Consider the following 26214-nt stretch of genomic DNA (forward strand, 5'->3'; position numbering starts at 1 on the left):
AGGAAATCAATAATAAAAAATAAAAAAAAACCTATGAGGTCTATATTGTATTGCACACACATACAGAGCAGTTGAAATACTTATTCAAGTTTGCAGACAATGATAAAAACAAATATCCCCAGAAGAACCATTGATGAAGAAAAGTGAATAGGTTTGAATTATAATAATAATAATAATAATAATAATAATAATAATAATAATAATAATAATATAGAAAAACACTTTGATTTGAATTGATTTCATTTGAAGTTGAAACGTCACAGAATGTGTACATAACTCCCCGTTTCCAAATAGACTTCTCAGTCAGTCTCTGCTGATTTCGGTACTGCGTGGCTCAGTTGGCTGCAAACCATTTTATTTATTTTTTTATTAATGAAATTTTAACAAAATATTATCCCCACTGTGTATCGTATGTGTGGCTCCTGAACAGATCATCGTGTCACAGTATCTCATCAGATATGACACGCAGATGGCCGATATGATGACAGCGCTGTCACACGTGTCAACAAGACCCTTAGTGACGTCACCCACTGATCCCCAACCGAGGGAGTAGTCGACACGTGGCGTTCGATTCCCATCGTAAGACTACTTTACGGTCTGCGAAATGGACAAAATCGGTCAGAAACGCACAATAAAGGAGGTCAGAGGAGGATGAAAATGATTGAATTGAGATGTTTTTATCACCTCTGCCTCTTTCCATGGTCTTATTTGGTTCGAAAGTCATTTCAGTTAATTCAGGAGGCACTTTGCACCAGTTCACTGGGTTTTTGAGACATAGGAGGCAGAAACTGTTAGCGATGCTAGTGGAAGTCGATGGGTTATTATGACGCACGTCTCTGAAAAATCACATATAGAGCCAAAGATACTGAACACGAGGACCATAAGCTGTGCCAGTGCGATGAATAGGGAACGGTTCCTAAACGGGCAGGACTTTTACACAGGCACTATTGTTAACAGCGAGATCGCTGGACGAGTCTCAGACAAAACAGGTTTTCCTCTGGAAGGCGGTTACAGAACCAGTTACAGGGCTCCACAGGGAGCCATGGAAAACCAAGCCTGTTACAGAACCAGTTACAGGGCTCCACAGGGAGCCAGGGAGCCATGGAAAACCAAGCCTGTTACAGAACCAGTTACAGGGCTCCACAGGGAGCCAGGGAGCCATGGAAAACCAAGCCTGTTACAGAACCAGTTACAGGGCTCCACAGGGAGCCATGGAAAACCAAGCCTGTTACAGAACCAGTTACAGGGCTCCACAGGGAGCCATGGAAAACCAAGCCTGTTACAGAACCAGTTACAGGGCTCCACAGGGAGCCAGGGAGCCATGGAAAACCAAGGCCGTTACAGAACCAGTTACAGGGCTCCACAGGGAGCCATGGAAAACCAAGCCTGTTACAGAACCAGTTACAGGGCTCCACAGCTCACCAGGGAGCCATGGAAAACCAAGGCCGTTACAGAACCAGTTACAGGGCTCCACAGGGAGCCATGGAAAACCAACCCTGTTACAGAACCAGTTACAGGGCTCCACAGGGAGCCATGGAAAACCAAGCCCGTTACAGAACCAGTTACAGGGCTCCACAGCTCACCAGGGAGCCATGGAAAACCAAGCCTGTTACAGAACCAGTTACAGGGCTCCACAGCTCACCAGGGAGCCATGGAAAACCAAGCCCGTTACAGAACCAGTTACAGGGCTCCACAGCTCACCAGGGAGCCATGGAAAACCAAGCCCGTTACAGAACCAGTTACAGGGCTCCACAGCTCACCAGGGAGCCATGGAAAACCAAGCATGTTACAGAACCAGTTACAGGGCTCCACAGCTCACCAGGGAGCCATGGAAAACCAAGCATGTTACAGAACCAGTTACAGGGCTCCACAGGGAGCCAGGGAGCCATGGAAAACCAAGCCTGTTACAGAACCAGTTACAGGGCTCCACAGCTCTCTCACAACTGCCTGTAAAATAGAGCCGTCCGTAAAAACCTCCAGGTCTGAAAACGCCGGGGGGTGAAGTTGAGGTCAAGGCAACCGGTTCACTTTGTGAAGCTCAAAAACAATAACGTTGAGAGTTTGAGCCCAAAAACGATGAAACGGCAACCGGATCCGGCCGCAATGCCGACTTACCCGGCGCTGTGCACCACGAACCTGGAGCAGCTGCGACAAGTCTGAATCCCATTGTTGCACAGCACCCCTCAAGGTCTCCTCACCCGCTGAACCACCTCAATAGCAGGCCCCCTGTTGTTAATCTCCCATAGCAGCCGATCACACAGGTCACATGAATGTGTTTACATTCAAACAAATGCTGGCAATTGCTGGAGAACTAATGGCTGGTGAACTTGCGAACTAGGACTATCCGACTGTGAATAATAAACACTGCATGGACTCTGGTGCAGTGTGCTACTACGGTTTGGACCATGTACATCATCATCACTATTACTACCGTCTGATTGAATCCTGCCACCCACTGCTGTTCACTACTACTACCGTTATCCTTATTACTTTGTTCTATGATTATTACGACCTATCCTACCTGCTATAACACTTGCATTTCCCCAAGGGATTAATAAAGGAACACTTGACTGCTTCCTGTATTGTGATGCCAACATCTCCTAATAGTGCTTCTAGGCAGTAAGCCCACCAATGGCGTGGCTTGCGTGACCCAGTGGGAATGAGTCAGCTAGTAATAATTTTACAACATAGAGGAACTTCAAATGTGATTTTTCAGAGACGAGACTTTATACCCCGTTGAATAGAGACCTTGCAGTCAATGTGTGTAGTTCTTTCTTTCAACATGGCTGCTTGTAACCACTGGTAATCACAATCAAAAAAGGAAAATGGCTAATTTGCCTAAATGGTAGAGTAGGTAAAACATTGGAAAAGTATATTATTACTGTTCCACTGTGACTTGTTGAAAAGATCCAGTAATAAGACACCGAATTATGAAATCTTTGTTGATCGATTTTTCATTATAGCAATCGTCGTTTCTTCCAACATGGAGGGGGATGACCATTCTGAACATTCCACGCAAGGCATTTGTTAGCAAGGGTAATGTAATAATCATTTCTACTCCCAATATCTCAAAAACAGTGGTTGTGTATTCATTTCATTTCGGAATTGGTCTAATCTCAAACCACGCCCCCTTTTCTCGATCCTTCAATCGCAACTGTTGCTTCTCGTTGATAGGCCAATAGTAAAAGTAGGACAGCGGTTGCATACGAAGACAGAAAAGTTCAGCAATATGAAAGCGATGCCCTCTCCTTGACGCGGTACAGTAACATTACATCAAAAGAAATTCAAAATAGACTAGGGGGTGGGTTGTGTGTGGGGGGGGGGGGGACCTGCAGACAACCACTCACTTGACAGTGTATATGGCCATATTGATATTCCATCAGCGATATTCCATATAAAGGGAGTATTACAAGTACATGTTCGGAGAGATCCTGAAAAGGAAACGAAGCGGGGCGACCCGACGGGAAATATCACAAAGACTAAAAGAGAAGCAGCCGCTCTTGAGACTTGCGCTCGCTGTGAGAGACGGGAGCACGTTGTGGTCTGAAGCATATCGCCTCAGAAAAGCATCTCGGCACTAGAAGTCCTTCTGTTCACCTCTGAGATGTACTTTATCTCCTTGGTTTGGTCGCCGTCGTCAAGGACGACAAAAGCTATGATTTAGACGAGTTGATCCTATCGACGCGGAATATGTGCATAATTTAATCCATTGAAATCCATTATAACTGCAAAGACATGAGCTGTACGCTGACATGAAACGTTGCGTCTATTTAGACTATATATAGTCTAAATAGTATATAGTATATATATACATACATACACTATATGGTTCAAGCTGAATGCCGTGTGGACCACAAGAACTGAAAAGCATCACTCTTGCCCTTAAAAGGAAACACACAACAGACGTCCTCTATGGGAGTCGTGATAGGCGGCGGACAGGTATTTAAAAAAAGGCAGCAGTATAACGTTTGGATTGATCTAAAGTATTTTTTTTCCTGATTCTAAAAAAAGACAGAAGGCGTAGCCTAGCGGTAAAACTAGCGTTTTCCAGGATCTTTTTATATATATATATTTGTTTGTTTTTTCTCGTCTCATTGAAGGCACACAAACTACCACAAAAGTATAGTAATAATAATCTTCAAGTGTGCAAAAAAGCTCAGTTTAGATTATCTCCTTTAAAAAAAGAAAAAAAAAATTAAGAAAAATGTCTGTTCATAATCTTCCACTTTGAGAGCGCCTGGTGAAGAAGTACCATTGACTTGGCTCCTCCCTCTCCTCGCCCTCTCATCCGCCCCTCCCCCCCACCCCCGCTTCCTGGGGGGACATCAAGGCCTTGCAGTACAGAGTCCGGGAGGGAGGGTGTCAGGGAGGGGGGCACAATAGTCAAAAAGTAGAGATGTGCTTCACAACCAACGCAAACCACTCTGCGAGTTCCTGTTGGCACTTTAGTTAACGTCGACCGCATTCACACGGCGGCCGTTTATTTAGGTTAATTTTTTGTTTGCTCTTGTGTCGTGCTCAGGTTGGGATTCCTTGGAAAGAAGAGAAATTATTTGGAAAGGAATCCCAACCCGAGCACAACGTAAGAGCACAAATAAAAACGTCCGCCGTGGCTTGAATGCGGTATGACGAGTGCAGTCGTAAAAGGCAGAGTGTTCCACCACCGTGCGAGACCTTCAGATCAGAGCGGAGATCCGCTTTTCATTTCACTCGTTGGTATCGTTTCAAAAGAGGAGAGTGAGGGAGGGAGGGTCTCCGGAGTTCGTACGGTTGACAACAAGCTCGTCCTGAGGAGACTTGTGTAGTTCCAGTCGGGCCTGGAACCCAACTCAGAGAGAGAGAGAACGTTGCACACCCAAAACTACGCTTTTATTTATTTTTTTGTTTAACGATAGCAAAAGCAGCGCTTTCTGAGTTCTCCCTTATAATTTTGTTCATCTGTATCTCGATACGACTCCACGATTACTCTCCACTCCACAAAAAAAATATTAAAATAACTATAAAAAAAATGCATTTTTATTTAATTTTTTATAATCAACGAAGTGTCCGTTATCCAGGCGGGAGGGAGAGGTGTCCTTTTCTCTCCTGCCCTCCCACCTCTCTTCTCCTCTCCACTCCACTCAGTCGGAGGTGGTGGAGGTGTTGGTGGGGGAGGCTTCGGTGGGGGAGGCGGGGGGCGGGGGAGCCACAGCGGTGGGGGGGGAAGGCGTGGAGGGCGGAGGCGGGGCCTGGGGGTTGACGATGACCTGGATGACAAAGTCCTTCTGGATCTTGGTGTCCTGGAGCCGGGTCTTGTCCGTGAGCAGCTTCCCGGAGAAGAACCAGCGCTGGTGGTTGGCGTCGATGTCCTCCTGGGCCTGCAGCTGCTTCTTCAGCTGCCCGATGCTGTCCGCCATGCTGGCGCTCAGCCGCAGGTCCTTCCCCGTCGACAGGCGCACCTGGAAGAAGAGGAATCTGTGAGCTATGCATTCTGGGAAATAGAGGGGGGAGGGCGAGAGGAGAAGGAGGCAACAAATCTGACCAGCGATTCGACTACTGAAATAGAATTGATTTCAAGGTTCTTCCGTTTGTTTTTAAAGTCCTAAATGGACAGGCCCCCTTGTTGCAGACCTCGTAACCCGCTACTCCACCACCAGGTCCTTCAAGTCGGCTGACTTATGGCTCATGGGCTATGATGTTTTTTTATTATCTTTTCCCCCCTTCTTTTTCCGTTTTTCTCCCATCCCAATGTTAGTCGTTATGCCAATTCCCAATCCCCTTCCTGGTCGTTGCACACTCTACCCCCTACCGTCGGTCCGGGAGGGCGGAGACTATCACATGCTTCCTCCGACACATGTGTAGCCAGCCCACCGCTTCTTTTCACCTGGCAGCGCGGACTCTCACCGGGAGAGTGTAACGTGTGGAAGGAGCACACTACCCTCTCCCAGATCCTTCCCTTGCTGTGCAGGCGCCCCGACCGAACTGTAGGAGTCGCTGTTTACAACAACCAGGACCCACCCACGCCGGCTTCCCACCCGCTAACACTGCCAATTGTGTTAGTATGGACGGTCGGCCAAGCCGGATTCGATCCCCCTGGCTCTGTGGTGGTAGACAGACGCTTAGCCGCCCCTGCCTATGATCTGTATTTAATTTGTTGATTTGTGCCTATGAGCAGTTTTTAATTTGTTGATTTGTGCCTATGATGTTTTTAATTAGTTGATTTGTGCCTATGATGTTTTTAATTAGTTGATTTGTGCCTATGATCTGTATTGAATTTGTTGATTTGTGCCCATGAGCTGTATTTAATTAGATGATTTGTGCCTATGATCCGTTTTTAATGTGTTGATTTGTGCCTATGATCTGTACTTAATTAGTTGATTTGTGCAGATGCACTATTGTGTGTATTGATGCCTATGTGAGCTCTTTTTTCCTTCAGCTTGTGCCCTGGCCCAGTTCCTCGTACGTGGTTCAACTAAGCCGATCAAAAGTCCTATTAGCCAGCTTAAATTAACCCGATGATTGATGTCAGGCTATCTCGGTTTCTCAAAGGCTGATTCGCGCTCAAACAATCTCGTTAATTGGAACCAGACTTCAGTAATCAGGATAATTGCGCATGCCCGTCCTACTTCAAAAGGGGGAAGAGTCGATCAACGAAACCATGATTTTCTAACGGTTTCTAATGGTTAAAGTTAAATGTGTATGTGTTGGAAAAATGTATATGCAAATTTTAAGTGCCTCATTACCCCAATCAATCAGATTATTTCTTTAAATGTGCCTGCCCTGCTGGCAGTAGGCTTAATGGAATGAATCGTCGAATGAGATCTTGCTAGCAAAAAAAATTTCAACTCTTTCAGCCATTTTTTTCCGAGGGAGTGTCAAGCTTATCCAGCTAACTTAAGTAAGCCTGCGCTGGAGCAGGTTCAAGTTTATGGATGTATTGCTATAGTGATTTAGCCAAACTTGCTTCGTGGAACCGAAAAGCCTGACTTATGTCGTTATCCTGAAAATTATCTGGCTAACTCAGTTAGCCACGTACGAGGAACGGGGCCCTGGTCTGTACAGCACATTGGTCAACGTGGGTTGTTTTTAAATGCTTTATAAATACATTTGACTAAACTTGACTTGAGAGATGCCCTGTTCCTACTGTGCCTTCTGTCTGATGCAAAAATGCCCTTAAAAAAAAGGAGGCAACAATAATAAGTCACGTCTTAAGGTTTTTTGGTGCAGCCTCATGACGGGGCAACGTTTCTGCCAACAGGAACTGAGACAAGAGGTGAAAAATATGAATGAGATTTACTGGCAACTTTGAACGCAAGAGCAAGACATCTCTCCTTGGTCAACGTTACCCTAGACGACCCTTGGCAGGAAGGCACAGAGTAGCTTTTGTTTTGTCAGAGGATGGGCAGCGGTGTCCAAGAACTTGCCTCAGCGTTGCTTCAGTCACATAAGAACATAATATGATAAACATGTTTGACCCTGTGGCTCAACCTTGCCAGTCACTGGTCCGTGCCACCCCAAAATATTAACTAGTATATCACCACCACCGATGGCCAATCCTACTCTTACTAGTTACGCTGCTGGCCAGTATGACTACTACCACCATAGTGTCTCTATACCTGTATCACTGTACATATTAATACTACAACTCTGTACATACATCCGATTAGCACTATTATTCAGTAGTACTAATTTACATATTTTATATCTAGTTTAATCACCTGTACATTGTATATTACTAGTGCCAGACAGGCGCCAACTGGTGACCTGGTACTTCCTCCACCTGTAGGACTAATAGTTTCCCCTACTGGCTCCTGTATTTGTTGTCCGTTACTCGTGGTTTTATGTTCTTGTGTACTCATATTGTTCCCTGTGGTTCTATGTTTTAGTTTTTTGCCTATTTTGTCAGCGACTTTGGGTCCTTGAAAAGCGCTATTCAAAATAAATGAATTATTATTATTATTAAAATCCACAGTGCGTTATAGAGCCATACTCAACCGGAACAAGCTACCGGTATCCGCAAGTCAATTCAAATGTGAACTGGTGTAGATGAGACTGATTTAGTAGAGATGTGGTCGACCTCAGACTTCCGCTTCAGCTCCGGGAACTGCCATCTCCAAAAGTTTTCTGATGACTCCTCCATCGTTGGATACATCACCAACAACAACGAGGAGGAGTACAGAGCTCTGGTGGAGAGCTTCACAGAGTGGAGCAATGAAAACCACCTACAGCTCAACATCAGTAAGACAAAGGAGATGGTGGTGGTGGTGGACCATCGGCGGAGCAAGAGAGAGCCCCCAACTCCCATCATCATCCAGGGGGTGGAGGTGGAAAACTACAAATTCTTGGGTGTTCTCATGAACAACAAACTGGACGGACAACACAGAGGCCCTCTACACTAGGAAGGGACAAAGCAGACTGTTCTTCCTGAGAGGGCTCAGGTCTTTCAATGTCTACAGCAAACTGCTGCAGATGTTCTACCAGTCTGTGGTGGCTGTGGTATGCTGGGGGGGGGCAACACAGACAAAATAAATAAACTGGTCAAGAAAGCAAGCTCTGTGGTGGGAGCGGACCTGGACAGTCTGGAGGTGGTGGCAGAGGGGAGGACGAGGAGGAAGCTGTACGCTATCCTTGAGATCCCCTGCCACCCCCTCCATGATGAGCTGACCGCAATGCGGTCCACGTTTATCTACAGTCTCTTTTCTATTTTATTATTATTTTTTTCCGTTACCCTTCAAGAGGCCCTTTTGTCGTTAATTGTAAATACAAATGTGTTCTAAATTGATTTAATGGTTGAATTAAGGTTAAATAAAAACAAAAAACCCACTCGGAACAGCAAAAAAAGAGAAGACGCAAGAGGCGTCAATGTTCCCCACGGTACCTTGAGCTGGAACTCCTTCTTGGGAGCTACGGTGGGCTCAGGGCTGTCGCTGGGGTCCTCGTCGCTCCGCTCAGAGATGAGGTTGATGGGCGGGGCCAGGCAGTAGACCGGCAGTTGGTAGCGGTTCCCCAGCTCGTCATAGCACTCCGTCAAGGTGCCTGGGAGGAGGAGGAGGACAGGTTAGAACTTCAACTGTATATGACGGACCGAACAATATTTATAAAAACAAACATTAGCTGCTCCGAATTCACTGCATGTATTAAATGCACGTAAATCATACTCTATACTGGTGGAGCTTGGTAAATGTGAAAGGTGAATTTATATAGCGCTTTTTCCAAAGCACTTTACAATTTGTTCCTCACATTTTTACCCATTCACTCACACATTCACACACCAATGGCAGAAGCAACCATGGAAGGTGCCAACCTGCGCATCAGGAACAATTAGTGGTTAAGTGTCTTGCTCAAGGACACTTCAGACACGTTGCCTGGGAGGAGGGGCAATCGAACCGGGAACTTCTGGATCACCAAACGACTGCTTTACCTCCTGGAATGGAGTATGTGCGGCATATTGGAGGTCGGGCTGAAACGAACAACTATTTTGATAATCGATGAATCTGTCGATTATTACTTTGATTAATCGGATAAAAAGAAAAAATATATATAAATTGTATGTAAAAACAAACATAACGTTATTCCTCGTCTTGTACAATGCTTTTTCAAAGCAAATTGCAGGTTATAAAACAAAAGGCACACATGAATGTATGCTACAGGAGTGAAAGACTATAGTTTAGTTGTTACCAAAGAAGAAACTAAGTGTTAAGCCGCCAACATTTTGGGAAATTAGCTTAGTTTCCTCTCCCGAAAGCTACCCGGGAGAAAAGGCTGTACATCAAACGGCTTCAACAACAGGTCATGGAGGTGCAGCATAACATAGACCCAACTAATCAATTATAAAATACAGTTGCCATGCCAACTATTTTTTATAATCGATTAGTTGTGAATTGGTCGATTAGTTGTGGATTAGTCGATTAGCTGTATATTAGTTGTGGATTAGTTGTAGATTAGTCATTGCAGCCCTAGTTTGAGGTCGTGGACACCCATGAAGAAGTGGGCGTTCATAGAAAAACACAAGAAGAGAAATACAGTGGCAGTGGAGAATTTAGGGTCACCTTCTAATTTGGGGGTGGGGCAACAGTGGCTCAGGAGGTAGAGGGGTTGTCCGGTAATCTGAAGGTTCCCGGTCTGATTCCAGCTCTTCCCGGGAGCGTGTCAGAGTGTCCTTGAGCAAGACACTTCACCCCGTAACTTCTCCCGATGAGCAGGATGGCACCTTGCATGGTAGCCTCCAACGTCGGTGTGTGAATGTGTGAGTGAATGGGTGAACGTGAGGCATAAGTAGAAAAGTGCTTTGGATAAAAGCGGCTATATGGACGCAGTGCATTTACCCTTTAGTTTAGCCTGTTCTACTCCTTGTGGCCGTGCATGTGTGGCCTTGGTTGAGCCACTATCAGTTAAGGATAATGGGATTTTTACGAGTCTGACCATCATCTTGTCATTTCGAGGCATTATCTGTATTTCAGAGAACTGGGGCCGATGCCATTACGACTGTGCAGTACAGAGAGACAGACGCCAGAGACACACCAGACACCGCAGCGAAGCACCTTGTCTCGCGTGAGACTGAAGCCATTTCCTCTGCTCCAATGACATGTAGGAGGTGCTCGTGGCTCACAGAGACGATAGACCAGACGCTGAAACCATCACTGAAGATCGCAAACCAAAAGGAAACTCTTCCCGGTGCTTCTGCATCTTATGTGTCCCCGGCGAGAGACGCACAGTCACCCTTGTAGTGCAGCCTCTCCTCCTTCCAACCGCCTCTCCCGTCTGCCTGCACTGTCCCGCCGCTGACACCGTGTCATTATAGAGAGTCTGTTATGAGGCGTCTCATGTTTAGTGACTTGTATAACAGCACGGTGCATCAGTATTAGAGCTGTGAATCTTCACTGGCCTCACGATTAGATTACGATTCAACTGTCCACGATTCAATTAGATTCTACGATGCATCTCAATAATATATTACATCCTCAATTTTATAATCTATATTACTGCACATGGCTACTTTTTCATCAATTAATACAAGCAGTCAGATACTTTTATTTATAATCAAAATAAATGTTCTTACTAGTGTTATCTGTATCTCGATACCCAGCTGTTAAAAACGGTTCAATACTTTTATTAGTATCAGTATCAATACTAGAATAGTATTCATAGAATAGCCTGATGCTGTATTTTCTATGAGTTGAGTTGAGTTGATGCATGACCAGAGCACTAGCTTTAATAATACAATAATATATTTGATTTGTAGGGCGCTTTATAGTTGTGGAGCAAATCCCAAAGCGCTACATTGTAAAAGAACATAAAAGCTAGCAAGAGTGTAAATTTTTTATTTTTTTTTAATAATCGATTATGTTCCGTCACCACATCCTCATCACGATGCATCTTAGAATCGAGAAATGTCCACACCCCTAAGCAGTGATACCAGTGAGTTACGAGCAGAACTAGGACAGTATAAGTGGAAGACGACTTCCGTCTCCGTGAACAGTGTTGTTCCCTCGCGCCAACAATAACGGAGGCTCTATTCCGAATCATAAAAGTTGTTTGCGTTTTATTTTTTCATCCGTACGAGCGCAAACAATCTGTCGACCCAGAGCAAAAACACACGGCCTGGCCCTGGCGATGGAAAACATATGTTTTGAAGTGGTGCTCGCTGCTCAACGCTAACGAAAGGCTTAGAAAGTTTTTTTTTAACACTTTGGCTGCCTAAGGTTAAATTCATGATATACCATAGATTGCCAGCTCTATTTGTCTATGGAGAAAGTCCCCTTCTTTGCAGGGCTATAACTTTTTAAATTGTATTGCTACATTGCCATTATTAGGGCCCATTCAAAGTCCTATATGTATTGTTCATTGTGTAGCAACGTTAAACTTTTTCATTCACATATTCATAGTAAAGTATGGTCTAATGTATAAGTATGTTTTCATCTCTTTCTGCAGCTTTCTCCAGAACGTGATATATAGCCCCAAATGCATTATATTGATGATGAAATACAGTTTGATGGCAATCAGCGCGATATAAAAAATGCCAACTAGACGTACTTCTAGAAGTTACTACACGTCATCTGATGTTGACCGGATGGGCGAGGGGGCGTTTATAATTCCGTGGGCAGCGTTATACCAATCATCTAATGTGGGTCAAATGTTGATAATAGCAGTTAGTATCGAAGACGGTAACGTTACACGCTGAAACTCACCCCAGTCTCCGCGCGCCGTTGGCCGATCATCGTAGAGTAGAAATCTTATCATTATGGGATATATTTTTACCCGGTCCATCTCCAGCTTGTATAATGGTATATACGTCAAAATCATGTTGTTTATCGAGTTATTGCCAATCGATCACTGTGTAGCGTGACGAGCCAGAGTCCCATGACCTATAGCGAGAGCCCGGAAGTACTACGGACGTCTAGCACAACCTCTATGGCACATCCTGTTTGGCGATTGCGCCGATCGGCCACCAGATGGCGCTCCTGAACCGCCAGAGAGCTCAGTGGGTCCTGCTGGTGGATCTCAGGCCAGCGGAGGGGACATATGAATCAGATCGCAGATTTTTGAAATATTGATATAAGGAGGCTGTACAGCGTCCTCCGGCAACTTGAGCATGGCCCGCAATGACGTCAAAAGACGTTTCATGGCAGTCAAAGTGTTAATATATATATATATATATCTTTTTTATTAAAGTAGTGCAGTGTATTTTCAGACATCCATCACTGGAGGACAAGCGTCTCCGTTCCGTCAAGGACGTGTCTGGGTGCCTTTAGAGGCTCGCTTTTCATCATTCCACCGGTCCCATGTTGTGACGCACTGGAGCCTGGAGCCATCATACAAAATCTCTGTGCCAGACCTCAACGCTCCTTCCAGTGAAATGATTTCCATCGGGGTCTAAACACATTAGCCTAAGCTGCATATAATCCACACAACTCTGTATGATAGCATGTACAATAGTGCTGTATATATACACATTTATATATTTACCATATTATATCTGTCTGAAGATAATTGCATATACGGTAACCCTTCTATATACCTGCTTATTCACCTGCATAACAATATATATATCCACATCAGTCTGTACATACCCGCATATAATCCTTTTTACATATCTGTAGTTCATATATATATATCTGTACATATACCTTAACTACTCTTACTAGTTACGCTGCTGGCCAGTAGACCATAGTGTCTTTATACCTGTATCACTCACTGTACATATTACTACTACAAGTCTGTACATACATCTGATTAGCACCATTACTCAGTAGTACTAACTTATATATTTTATACCAAGTTTAATCACCTGTACATTGTATATTACTATGGCACTTTACCGTTACGGTACATTTGCACTCTGGTTGGATGCCGAACTTCTTTTCGTTGTACTGTACTGATGACAATACATTTGAATGGACTCTAACGTTGTGTCTTCTTCCTCACCGTGTGGCAGTGTGATGCTGGCTCCGTCCACGATGGCCTGGGCCAGCTCGTGGTCGTTACACTCCAGGGCCACAGCGGCAGCCTTCAGGGCGTCCCAGATCTCCTTGCGGCCCTCGAAGGCCGGCGCCGTGTCCCAGAACTCGTCCCGCTTGCTGCGCAGCTGTCCCTCAGTCATGGGGTAGTCGCTCTTCCACTTGGGACGGTCCTTCTTCAGGGGCTCGTTGCGACCTGATGGGGGGGGGGGGAAGGGAGGAGTCTTTAACCGTGGGTTTGATCTTTATTTATCTCGAACACGACAAACGTACGAATCACACACAAATGAGTCCGTCTTCGTCCGTAGAAAAACAAACAAGGATGAGTTGGAAAAGAGGCAGAAGGAAGCACAACTTGTTTAGTCCTGCACCTTTCGTTTCTTACAATAAACCGGGAAACACATTTGTGTGAGGCTATATAATGCATTATTAGCAGGCGTTTTAGGTCTAAATGGGTTCAAGTAAAAACTCTTAGTACCTAAGAGAAAAAAATTATAATATTATGAAATCAAAACATTCCCCGAGAGCAACTATATATAGTTCCTCAGTTCTGCATTTGTCTAGCAGTGCTTAGTTTTTGTATCTATTTTTGAATCGTGTTATTGCTCCGTTTCGTTTCCACTTGCAGTCCGTTCCATTAAGCTACCCCACAAACTGAAATGCACATGCTTTTAAGCATAGGAGGCAGTACCTTACAGTAGGGTGTTTTAAATCAAGTTTCCCCCTTAAATCATAACTTCCCTCTCTGTCCATGAACACGTTTTGTACATTACCTGGATCATGGATACGATATATCTTTATTATAGGGAGGTGTGTTGATCTGCTGGCCTTAAGACAGTCATACAAACTCCTGTCAGTCTCTGTACTCTAAAACCCACGGCCAGACAAACGCACACCTTCATGATCATCCATCAGTCAAACCCCTGTCAAGTCTCTGTACTCTAAACCCACACCCAGACAAACGCACGTCCTAACTGGCACCCCAGCAAAGAAAAGTAAGTCAAAACGATACAACTTCAAAAGGAGCACTTCACCAAAAAACAATGCCATTTATTTTGCACATAATCTCACACACATCCAAAAACTGCCAACAGTTGTGCACACCTTCATTTAGTTGAGTTTTAAACTTTTAATATGTGCCACCAGTGATGTCATCAGACATTGAATCCTTGAGTTGTGATATTCAATGTCCCCGGTGGCATCACTGGTGGCCCTATTCAGAGTAATTTACTCTCAATAACTGTCAAACTTAAATGAATGTGTGCAAAACCGTTTAGAGGTATTTGGATGTGTGTGAGATTATGTGCAGAATAAATCTGCATTGTTTTTTTTGTTGTTGGTGAGGTGCCAGTATCAGCCAACGATCACATAAATTACTTTCACAGAACAGTATTGTAGTATTATACCAAGGTGGGAACAGGGTGGAAAGGAAGGAACACAAACTGAGCATGACATAAAAGCAAAATGGCCACCGTGTGAACATGGTCAATTAGTATGCGGTCCTCTGATCTAAAAACATTTTCTCTGACACATACAACATGCTTCTATAACAAAATGTTCCAATACCAACATGCAGCCATCTACAACATAAATGTCCAATACCAACTAGGGTTGCACAATACTAGAGAAGTATCACGATACCCAGGTGTTTTAAAACGGTCCAATACTCCCATTTTATAGTATCGATACTTTTAGAATAATAGCTGATGCCCAATTTCCAATGAGTTGAGTAGATGTGTGACCGAGTGGAGTGGAACAAGCTTCCAGTGGCCCTGAAAAACATCGAAGAGGGGGGAAGTTTGAGACATGCCACAAAGAAATGGCTAGCCACTGCCAGTGAAGTATAGAATAGCCATGTCTAGGTAGGAGAGGGTAGGGAGTGTTTTTATGGGGTTGCTTGCTATGTTTTTATTATGATGCTCTATGTTTTATGATGTCTGTCCATGTCCAAAATCAGGGACCATGATGGAAATAAGTGCTTGCACTCTCGTTTTTATCCCTTGGATGCTGTCTTTTACTCCACAATAAAAACCAATCAATCAATCAAACCGGAGTGGTGTGTGAGAGACTTTGCGTAATAGGCATGTCAACAGTGCCAGTTGAACACACCAAGGTATTTCCACATAGTCAGTTTGTGATTCTGCCTAGAGCCAGGACTCCACAGTGCAAGCTTTTCACTCAAATAGTGACAATAGCCTACAGAACAACATAGTATGCTCCAAAGATTTTTAATAATTGGAGTCAAACAGAGAGACCCATGTTCTCTCTGGACAGACCAGGTGGTCAAGAAAGCAATGAGCATCAGTAACCAACCTCTCCATGCTCTGTCTCAGCGATTTTCGCTGTTACCTTCTGGCCGCCGTTATGATGTTCCTTTGAGTAAGACCAACCGTTACTCTAAAATCTTTTATCCCATCGGCTATCAGACTTCTAAATTCAGACAGTAGTCAGTAGTCACTTTAAGTAGCCTTATACACCTAGTTGTCTGCTTTACTGGACTGTGTGTGTATATCATGGAATGTTGTTTGTTAAAATATTTTGTTACTCGTGCAAAGCTACAAATGATTTGCCCCATGTGGGATCAATAAAGCTGTCTGAATCTGAAAAACATGCTTCTACAACAACATTTTCCAATACCAGTATCATCACCAGTGCAGCCTCGCTTTACTTTTTACAGATCTGCACCTTGAAACATGGTGGCAATATGCCAGGGAAGGGACAGCAGTCTCAGACACTCGTTACATTATTGAAACAAATTACATTGATTAATGTGAAGAAAATAAATTCTATAAAAATAAATAACGTTCAAACAACTTGAAAATTAACCATTATAAAACAAACATTTTCTATAAATCAAGAGTGCAAAAATATATATAATATTTTCTAAATAAAAACCTGTTTGTCTTCAGTTTGAAAGGAGTGGAACGGTTTATAGAATAATAAAGAAAAACATAACACAAACGAATAGGGGTGTAACGATGCATCGATTAATCCAAATGCATCGATTCTAATGTGACGATTCAACTGCATCGATTTGAATATGATAGAATCGATTATAATCGAAATAACGTTTTTTTTTTTTTTTATTATGTTTTTTTTTGTGTGTATTGTTTTTATTTACCTATAGTCCATTCATGCTGAGTGAATCAGTTCCCCCAGCCACATTTGTGTATTCACCATTTCTTTGGGAATTAACTGATAGAAAATGTATCGAATCGTGGTCAAATGAAGAGATTTCATGATGCATTGAATCGTTGCCTGAATAATCGTAATCAAAATTAATCGTTGTGAGGTCGCATCGTTACACCCCTACAAACTAAGTGTTAACAGGCTTTGCTTTATATCGAACTGCTTCAACATCATCACACATTGTTTTCAAGAATATTACCCACGCAGGCATGTCCAGGGTCACTCACATGAGATAAAGTTGTTAACTAACACCACTTAACACCAGTCTCCTATCAGTGAGGGCTCTCTGCTTTGCACATGGCTGTGTGGCTCCGTGTGTGGGCGCATGCATGCGTGTGTGTTAGAGCTGTGAATCCTCACTGGCCTCACAATTCGATTACGATTCAGCTGTCCGCGATTCGATTCTACGATACAGCGCAATAATATATTACATCCTCAATTTTTTATAATCTATATTACTGCACATGGCTACTTTTTCATGAATTAATACAAGCAGTCAGATAAATTAACTGTTATTTAGAAAGTTCTTAAATCAGGATGTCAAAATAAATTTCTTTACTAGTGTTGCATGATACAGATACTAGAAAGGTATCTCGAGTCGATACCCAGCTGTTAAAAACGATTCAATACTATTTTTATTAGTATCAGTATCAATACTTTTAGAATAGCCTGATGCTGTATTTTCTATGAGTTGAGTGGATGCATGACCAGAGCACTAACTTTAAAAATACAATAATAATATATTTGATTTGTAGGGCGCTTTATAGTTGTGGAGCAAATCCCAAAGTGATACATTGTAAAAGAACATAAAAGCTAGCAAGAGAGTACATTTTTTTTGTACATTTTTATAATAGATTATGTTCCGTCACTGCATCAATGCTGAATCGTCCATGTCCGCATCGCGATGCATCAAGAATCGAGAAATGTCCACACCCCTAGTGTGTGTTGGGGCTGTCCTGAATAACATCAGTGGGTGTGAGCTTCCCTCCATCCAGGTCCAGGATATATACAATAAACGGTATGTCAGTAAAGCCTGCAGGATTAGCAAGGACCCTGACCAGCCCAACCACAAACCCGTCTGGTAAACGGTACTGCAGCCACGATGCCCAGAGCAGCGGATTCAGGGACAGTTCCTGTTTCCTGACTCACCTGTGCCACAGGGGAAATAGTACCATGACCCGATGTCCCTGAATGTCTTATTTTCATAATACGTTTCCGAATGGACTTTTGGATTAAACCAAGTTGTTTAATCCAGTTGTTAGATAGCAGTGTTGATAAGAAGGAGCCATCTGCCAACAAAGATGTTGTTTCAACAAATGAGATTCCTAAAGTGGATTACCATTCAAAGCTTTGCTGCAACGGGGGGGGGGGAGGGAGGGTGTTTCTTCAAACTTGCCGTTAATCAATCAATTCCATCGTATGCCATCATTAGGCTTTATTATTGTAATAATTATGCTGTTTACAAAGGCAAAATCGGACATTTAATTGGCTACAAAATGTGCAATGATTAAATCAATTACAGCCGTAGTCTATAAATACAAACGTGCTCACAGGCAATAATGAAAAATAAACAGCCTGTGCAGCCTATACCAAGAAACTAAATATATCAAATGAAAAACATGTAATCGTTGACAGCAGTAGGCCCTGGCTAATCTACAAAATGAAATCAACTTAGTCGGAAAAGATAGATAAGATATTTTTATTTGTCCACTTTCGTGGACATTTTTCTTTGGCTACAAGGTACCAGGTACCTAACCAGTACCATGGTTAAATTGTAATCCAATAATTCATCAGAGCAATGGCATACTTCTTAAATATGTGTTTGGGGGCTAGAGGAACTCTACAGCACCTTCCAGGTGGAAGCTGGATGCAAAGGATGCAAAGGATCAGACTGTGGTGACCTATATTAAGAGACATTCACTAAGGTGGGCTTGTGCCTTTAAGAGCGGGGGTTTACTGTTCAGCGGAAAGGGGAAATACCACTTCCGGTTCCGGGTTAAGTTGTAAATACCATAGATATATATAGAACAGATATCTATGGTAAATACTACGTGTGAAGTGATAAGTAAAATACCTAGACTCGAACTTCGTCTCTGGCTCGCTATTTTCTTGTCTCCACAAGACAATATTTACTGAGCCATGTCACTATTGCTTAGTACATATAACTCAGACGTCTTTGTGGTTTCACAATAACTTTACTGGCCATGATAACAATCCTTGCCAGTTTGTTCTTATTCTAGGCCCCAAGGTTTCCATACCTGGTTGAGATATCAGACGTTATAACACTTTTGTATACCAGCTCTAGAATATCCCCACTTTACAGCAAAACTATTCAACTTTCTTAGAAGACGTTGCATAGCCTTCTTGAAGATGGATTCTGTGTTGGCTATGAAGCTCAGACTTATCAAATAAAGTACCTAAATGTTTAAAATGTTCTACCACTTTGATGTTTTGCAGATGTGTCTTCAAAAACCTCGATGTGGGGGGGCTGGGGTGGGTATGAAGGAGGGGAAGGGGAAATGAAAGGGGAAGAAAAGATGAAAAGATGGAGAATGTATAATACTGACGAATGTAAATGTACATACTACTTTTCCTGTAATAAAGAAATTAAACAAAAAAAAAATGCTACCACTTTGAATGATATGAGTGCAACACAAACTAACTAGGGATGCACGATAATTATCGGGCCGATATCAGCAATTATGACGTCATCCCGATAACGTTATTGATAGCTCCGATAACATATAATACATTTTTTGGTTAAAAGAAATCCGGTGTGGGTGGATTTGGATGAAGGGCGCTTGTTTTTATTATAGCCTCCTCCCGTTTTGCCAGTACTGTGGTAAAACTGATAGCGTGTGGTTTAGGAACAGGGAGTTTTTCACAAATCCAGCGCTCCCTTTCTTGGCTGTGACGTAGTCACGTTACATTCGGAGACAGACAGTCGATCTGCCAATTACGTCCCACGGCTTGCACCCACCTCTTCTTCTTACCACCAATCAGAAGCTCTCGTTTGTTTATTTACCTCCGGATTGTCAGCCATTACTCTACTAGCTAACGTTATCTCCCCGCCAGCCACATTGACAAGTACCAGCGCTTATACATTACTGGCAAATGTCTTGTTGCACTTGTGGCAACGAGCGTCGTCAGCATCGACTTTAGTAAAATAGACCCAGACTTTTGAACATTTCGTTCTGTCCGCCATTATGAGAGCAGAGCGGTCTGTACTCTGCAGCGCAGCACCCGTGTCTGTGTGTGTGTGTGTGTGTGTGTGTGTGTGAGTGAGTGAGTGAGTGAGTGAGTGTGTGGGAGGGGAAGAGAGGAGAGAGCACAGCAGGCAGAGAGCACAGAGCTCCCCGCGCAGGCAGAGACACAGGCAGGAGAGATATAGACAACTGCCAACAAGATTAGTTTGCGACGTTTAAATTCCTCAAAAAAAACCTCCATAATTTCTCGAGTACCGATAGCAGTACCGATGACGTCGGAGCTTATAAATACTAAAAAAAAAAAAAATAGCTGCAGCGGTATTGATGTTTTCCTTACCGCACAAATGTGCAAAATATTTCCTACCGCCACGGTTATTACAAAAAAAAGTTTGAATGCATTTTAGTAGTAGTCTACTCTTTATAGCATATAGCCTGCCTCTAGTCTAAATGTCTATCTTTAGAGGATGACTTTGCAGCATGAATATTGTTTGGGATTCGGCAAGCACGCATTAGTTATTGAAAGTGAAACACGGATTCGAAGTTTCCCCTCTGGTCGTGCGCAGTTCACTCGGTGTCGCGGGCAGGGGTGGTTACCCCTAACCCCCCCGACCCTTTCTTATTATTATTACTATAAAGTTACTACTTTATAATAAAGGCATTCGTTTTGTGGCATCAACATTATATAGTTATACGTTCAATAACATCAGCGTATTTACCGGACCATAGCAAGGCAAGCAATACTCTATTCATATCTCAGTTCCTTTCTTTGCTCAGAGCGTGCTGAGTTGTCCCATTCTGCGGTCTGTTAATAAAGTTTTCAATCAGACAAGTGTATAGAACGAAGGGCTTTTATTATAACATTCGTTGCAGACAGTAAAATCATTATGTCTCGTTTAGTACTCCTGAGGAGCGATGGTAGTCCACTCCGGCGGAGAGTTAAAGCTAACGTTATTAGCCGTGTTGTGATGAGCTGACATTCAGGACGTAAAAAACGAATACGCGCTTGCCGATTGGTGGTAACACACTGCATGACGCTACAACGTGTGACGCGTCTCTCTTCTGACCAATCAGTGGTCTGCAATGTTTCACGTGACTTTTCTGGTACCCAATAGGGTCGCTTGGAACCTCAATAGAGGAGTAGGGTATATCTGCAGAGCCGCAAGCCCAACGAGAGGAGGGTAATTTATTATTATTATTATAAAAAAACAGCGGTGACGCAGTATTCAGCCTACTCTGCGGTGGCCGTGATGTAACAGCGATACCGCGGTAATGCAGTAATCGCGGCAGCTAAAAAAAATATTATAATACAATAAATATCGGTTATCGGTATCGGCTTGAGGAGCATAAAGTTATCGGTGTCAAAATCAATATCGTGCATCCCTAAAACTAACATACCTGGAGTTTTGAATGATACGAGTGTTCAACACAAACTAACATAACTGGATCTTTGAATGATACAAGTGTTCAACACAAACTAACATAACTGGATCTTTGAATGATACAAGTGTTCAACACAAACTAACATAACTGGATCTTTGAATGATACAAGTGTTCAACACAAACTAACATAACTGGATCTTTGAATGATACGAGTGTTCAACACAAACTAACATAACTGGATCTTTGAATGATACAAGTGTTCAACACAAACTAACATACCTGGAGCTTTGAATGATACGAGGCGCAACCCACTTTTTTAGCAGAAAGACCAACATGTCCACATTCTTCGGCAACAGAGAATTTGTTGTTTTGCTTACAATAAAGTCAGTTTTAGAAAGAAAATGTGCTCTGAGGGAGTTGATGTAAAATGGTAAATGATGCATTTATATAGCGCTTTTATCCAAAGCGCTTTACAACTTATGCCTCACATTCACCCATTCGACACCAATGGCAGAGGAGACCATGCAAGGTGCCAACCTTCTCATAGAGAGCAGTTAGCGGTTAAGTCTTGCTCAAGGACACTTCGACATGCTGCCAGGACGAGCCAGAATCAAACCGGGAACATTCAGGTTACCAGACGACCACTCTACCTCCTGAGCCTCTCACGCTCTCTCTCTCTCGTGTGCATGTTGTGCATCTATAGTGCCATCAGTGTCGGGTGGACAGATCTAGGGAGTATGATATATGGCCCCAGCAGTGATAGCCAGGGCTGTCCTAGCTCAACTCATCAGACCCATGGAATGTGGAAAGCTAGCTTGCGTACGTTGAGTTCCATGGATCTAAAGTGTCTGCTGTCCCTACTCCAACAACTCCTTAAAAACAGTGGTACGTGTTTGAGCATTTCAAAATTGTGCCACCAACATGCCGCCCACCTTGCGTAGAGTTCATAGACTAGTATACTATTGATACAGACATCATGCTGTTTCATGAGTGGAGTGACCTGCTGCAGACAGTGGAGGTAATCATCATTACAATTACAAATGGTAACTGGCTGTTTTGACTGACCATACACATTAAGCATCGGGTATATTGCTGTGCATCGTTATGCCCGTGGAGAGAGACATAACAAAAACAGTTCAGTGTGTGCAACTCTGCGCAATATAAAATGTTTGCTGCCGCCTAGTGATGCACCGATGTGAAAATTGTGGCCGATACCGATAACCGATATTAATATTGCTGTTCTGGCCGATACCGATATTTACCGATGTCGATATCTCTGTATAGAAAACACTTTTTTATGATAATCAAATAAAGAGCTATTTTCCAAAACGCATAATTTTTTTACTTTTGTAACTTATTTTCAGAAATGACTGATATTTTGAAACAATTTAAGGCCAAAACATGTAAAAAGAAAAAAGAAAAAAAATATCGGCCCTATCTTGATATCGGTCCGATACCGATGTGTAAAAAAACTGCCATATCGGCCGATATTATATCGGCGGCCGATATATCGTGCATCACTACTGCCGCCATGTGCTTTAACATGCATTCTAATAGATTTCCCTAAACAATTGCTTGAGCACTACTCAAGTAATTCACGGGAGTACTCGATCTGGGGAAACATTACTCCTGCCCATCCCTACTGTACACAGTCAGCAGCACCTAGGTGCCCAGCCCATCCCTACTGTACACTAGGGATGTGTACCGAATTCGGTACTTTTAAAAAAAGGTACCTACCGAAACACGTCGGTAGTACAGTCAGAGTATCGATTCACGTGAGATCCAACGGTGCCTACTTTCGGTTATGAGAAAGAGAAAAAAAAGTCAGATGACGTCATGTTTTGTTTACCGCAAAATGAAAGCGCACGTTAATGTCAACGGTAGGGGTGGGACGATACATCGATCCAGATCGATCTATTATCAATTATCAAATAGGATCGATGCAACGTAAAAAGAACGATTCATATTGCAATACTTTTATTTTGAAAATCCCCTCGTGAGCATATCCGCCCGGCTGCAACAACAGTAGCTCAGCGCAGCTCAGCGTGTGTAGACGTTAGACAGCATTGCTTCAGAGTCCGCCTATTTTGCCCGAAATAAGTGCCTGTTGTTTTTTTCCCCACAAGGGGTCAAATGCATCTAACATGCTTTCCATCCTCATTATTCCTTTATGCCCACGTCGCGTTAAATACCTAAATTAACATTGCGTTAGCGTGAGCTAACTAAGCTAAGCTGATAGAGAAAACAGCAGAGGTCTGCGTGATTACGAAACCTAGCCGCATTTCTCTGAGACGCTCTCCGATTGGCCGACGCCGGTTTCTACACTGGTTAAGCTTAGGCACTCTTCGAAGTTGATTAAGGTTAGAGTTTGTCTTAGAGCATGGCAATAGAACGGCAGGTAGTTTGCAGGCTGTTTGACGTGGCAAAGACACAGCTCGTCACGGATTGGGCAAACGCGTCAGTGGCCAATCAGAGAGCGTCTCCGAGAAATGCGGCTAGGTTTCGTAATCACGCCAGAGGTCCACTAGGGACTGGGAAGGAGGGGGGGTTACTGCATTCTCGAGATAGCACCACTAACAGGATCTGGCCGGTACTGCACCTTCTGACTCCCAATATGCCCTTTCCAGCCAAAATACAGCGCTGTGATAGGATATTAATATCGAAAAGAAAAACGAACCAAAAATAGTGAACAGGAGGTCTATTTGTATTAAAAACAATAGATTGTTTTTCATTTAAATGTCTGGAAGAGATAAAAAATAAAAATGTTATTTCCATTGCCTTTTTTTTGTTGATTTAAATGTTACCGATTGTGTTAAATGGGCATATAATATCGTCTCGTATCGATCGCAGGCACCTGAATCGAATCGTATCGTATCTTGGCAGACTGTGATATCGGAAAATATCGTATTGTTGTCCAAAGAATCGATATCGTATCGTATCGCGATGAAACTGGTGATTCCCACCCCTAGTCAACGGCACAATACATGTTTTCAAACTCTCTTTGGGTGTTTGAAATTCATGGGGAGTATACTTGTCTCTGATATCTTGGTACAGACAGTGGGCAGGTTGTTATGTCTCTGATATCTTGGTACAGTGGGCAGGTTTTTAGAAAGTGTAGCTCAGTTTTCCACCTCTGCTTTTGCTCTTCTCTGCTACTATCTCCAAACATCCACTCCTCTCGAAACTTTATTTTATTATGTGCTCGCGCTGTTTTCTTTTTAGCGGTCGGCTTACTCCTTCCATATAGTTTCACATATTTCTTTGTAACTTATTTAACTTAGCTAATCGTCGGACATAACGTTAGCTCCGTAGGCTAAGAGTAGACAGAAGAGTAGCGGATGTGATGTCGGTAAACAAGCCACAGGCTGTTACGTAAGACCAAACACACCGCAGAGCGGGTCTTCTCCAAAGCGGGAGTGGAGCGAAAAGAACTGCTAGAACACTCAATCAGCAGCAGAGTAGTTCATTGCTGCTAGATTGTTTGTTTGATTAATCAGTTGTAAAATACTTGTATTTGTTATTTAAATATATAGATGTGTATTTGATAATTTTTTATCAGCAGAATAGTTAATTGCTGCTAGAGTGGTTTGTTTAGTACCCTTGTTTTACAGTGGCACTGTTATTTTGTAAAATACAATACCTTTATTTATTTTGTATTTAAATATATAGGTGTACCTTTTTTAGTTAATTTGTTAAACATATTTTTTTAAATAAACATAACATTTATTTAAAGATATGTGTGTGACTGTGTATATATATGTTGTTCTAAATAAATAATAATAACTATTTGTATAGCACCTTTCATACAGGGGATTGCAGTTCAAAGTGCTTTACATCAGTAAGATGTAAATAATAATAAAGTAATAATAATACATTATTTATTAAATATTACGTTTCGATTTTCTTTTACAACTGAGGTAGGTAGATAAAAAAATTTGAGACTAAAGTACAGAAAAAAGTGCCGTTGGGTACCGGTATCGATTCACAGGTACCGGTTCAAATGTGAACGGTACCCATCCCTACTGTACACAGTCAGCAGCACCTAGGTGCCCATCCCTACTGTACACATTCAGCAGCACCTAGAACAAATCATTTAAAAAAAGGTTTCACAGAAGGGACTGTAAAACTCAATCAAACCTGCTGAATCACGACTTTGCTAAAAGAGCCCAGACAAAGTGCAGCAGACAGAGATATTGCTGGCTGTGGTTTTGCCAAGGCCTGTTAACACTGACTATAGCTAGATATAGTCTGATGATGCAGACTCACTTCAGACCGGGTGAGCAGATGTGAGAGCACTTCAGGTCATCTGCCCCGGTTCACCTGAACGCACCAATGCTCGGCAACTGTGTGACAAACAACTAATGGCTTGTTCAGACACGGGACGGGCGCGAGTAATGTCTTCCCAGAGAGAGTACTAATGTCTTCCCAGAGAGAGTACTAATGTCTTCCCAGAGAGAGTACTAATGTCTTCCCAGAGAGAGTACTAATGTCTTCCCAGAGAGAGTATTGATGTCTTCCCAGAGAGAGTAGTAATGTCTTCCCAGAGAGAGTACTAATGTCTTCCCAGAGAGAGTACTAATGTCTTCCCAGAGAGAGTACTGATGTCTTCCCAGAGAGAGTAGTAATGTCTTCCCAGAGAGAGTAGTAATGTCTTCCCAGAGAGAGTACTAATGTCTTCCCAGAGAGAGTACTAATGTCTTCCCAGAGAGAGTACTGATGTCTTCCCAGAGCGAGTACTGATGTCTTCCCAGAGAGTACTAATGTCTTCCCAGTAGGGATGGGTACCGAATTCGGTACTTTTGAGGTACCGAACCGAAACACGTCGGTACTACCGAGTATCGAATCAAGTGAGAAACCGAGAAAAAAAAAAAAAAAAAAAAAAAAGTATTAATTTTTTTTTTAACTTTTTTTTTACTTTTTTCTTTTCATGTCAATGTTCACACGCACAATATATGCTTACCTAGGATTTGACTTGATTCAACAACAAAGCAGTCGGAGCAATG

The 26214-nt window shown here is 42.8% G+C and overlaps 1 protein-coding gene across 1 annotated transcript in view; it reads right to left on the reverse strand.

The window, feature by feature from the left end:
- Positions 1–797: 797 nt before the first annotated feature.
- The window catches only part of ubtd1b (ubiquitin domain containing 1b), a 62774-nt gene continuing 37357 nt past the window's right edge, over positions 798–26214 (reverse strand). Inside the window, exons 2-4 of the mRNA XM_084322815.1 lie at positions 13405–13632; positions 8858–9015; positions 798–5438 (exon numbers count right to left, since the gene is read on the reverse strand). Of these exons, the coding sequence (XP_084178941.1) occupies positions 5121–5438; positions 8858–9015; positions 13405–13632 (704 nt within the window). The 3' untranslated portion in view covers positions 798–5120. The remainder of the gene's footprint in view (positions 5439–8857; positions 9016–13404; positions 13633–26214) is intronic.

The sequence above is a fragment of the Notolepis coatsorum genome (assembly GCF_963971535.1).
Source record: "Notolepis coatsorum genome assembly, chromosome: 10".
Lineage (NCBI taxonomy): Eukaryota > Metazoa > Chordata > Actinopteri > Aulopiformes > Paralepididae > Notolepis > Notolepis coatsorum.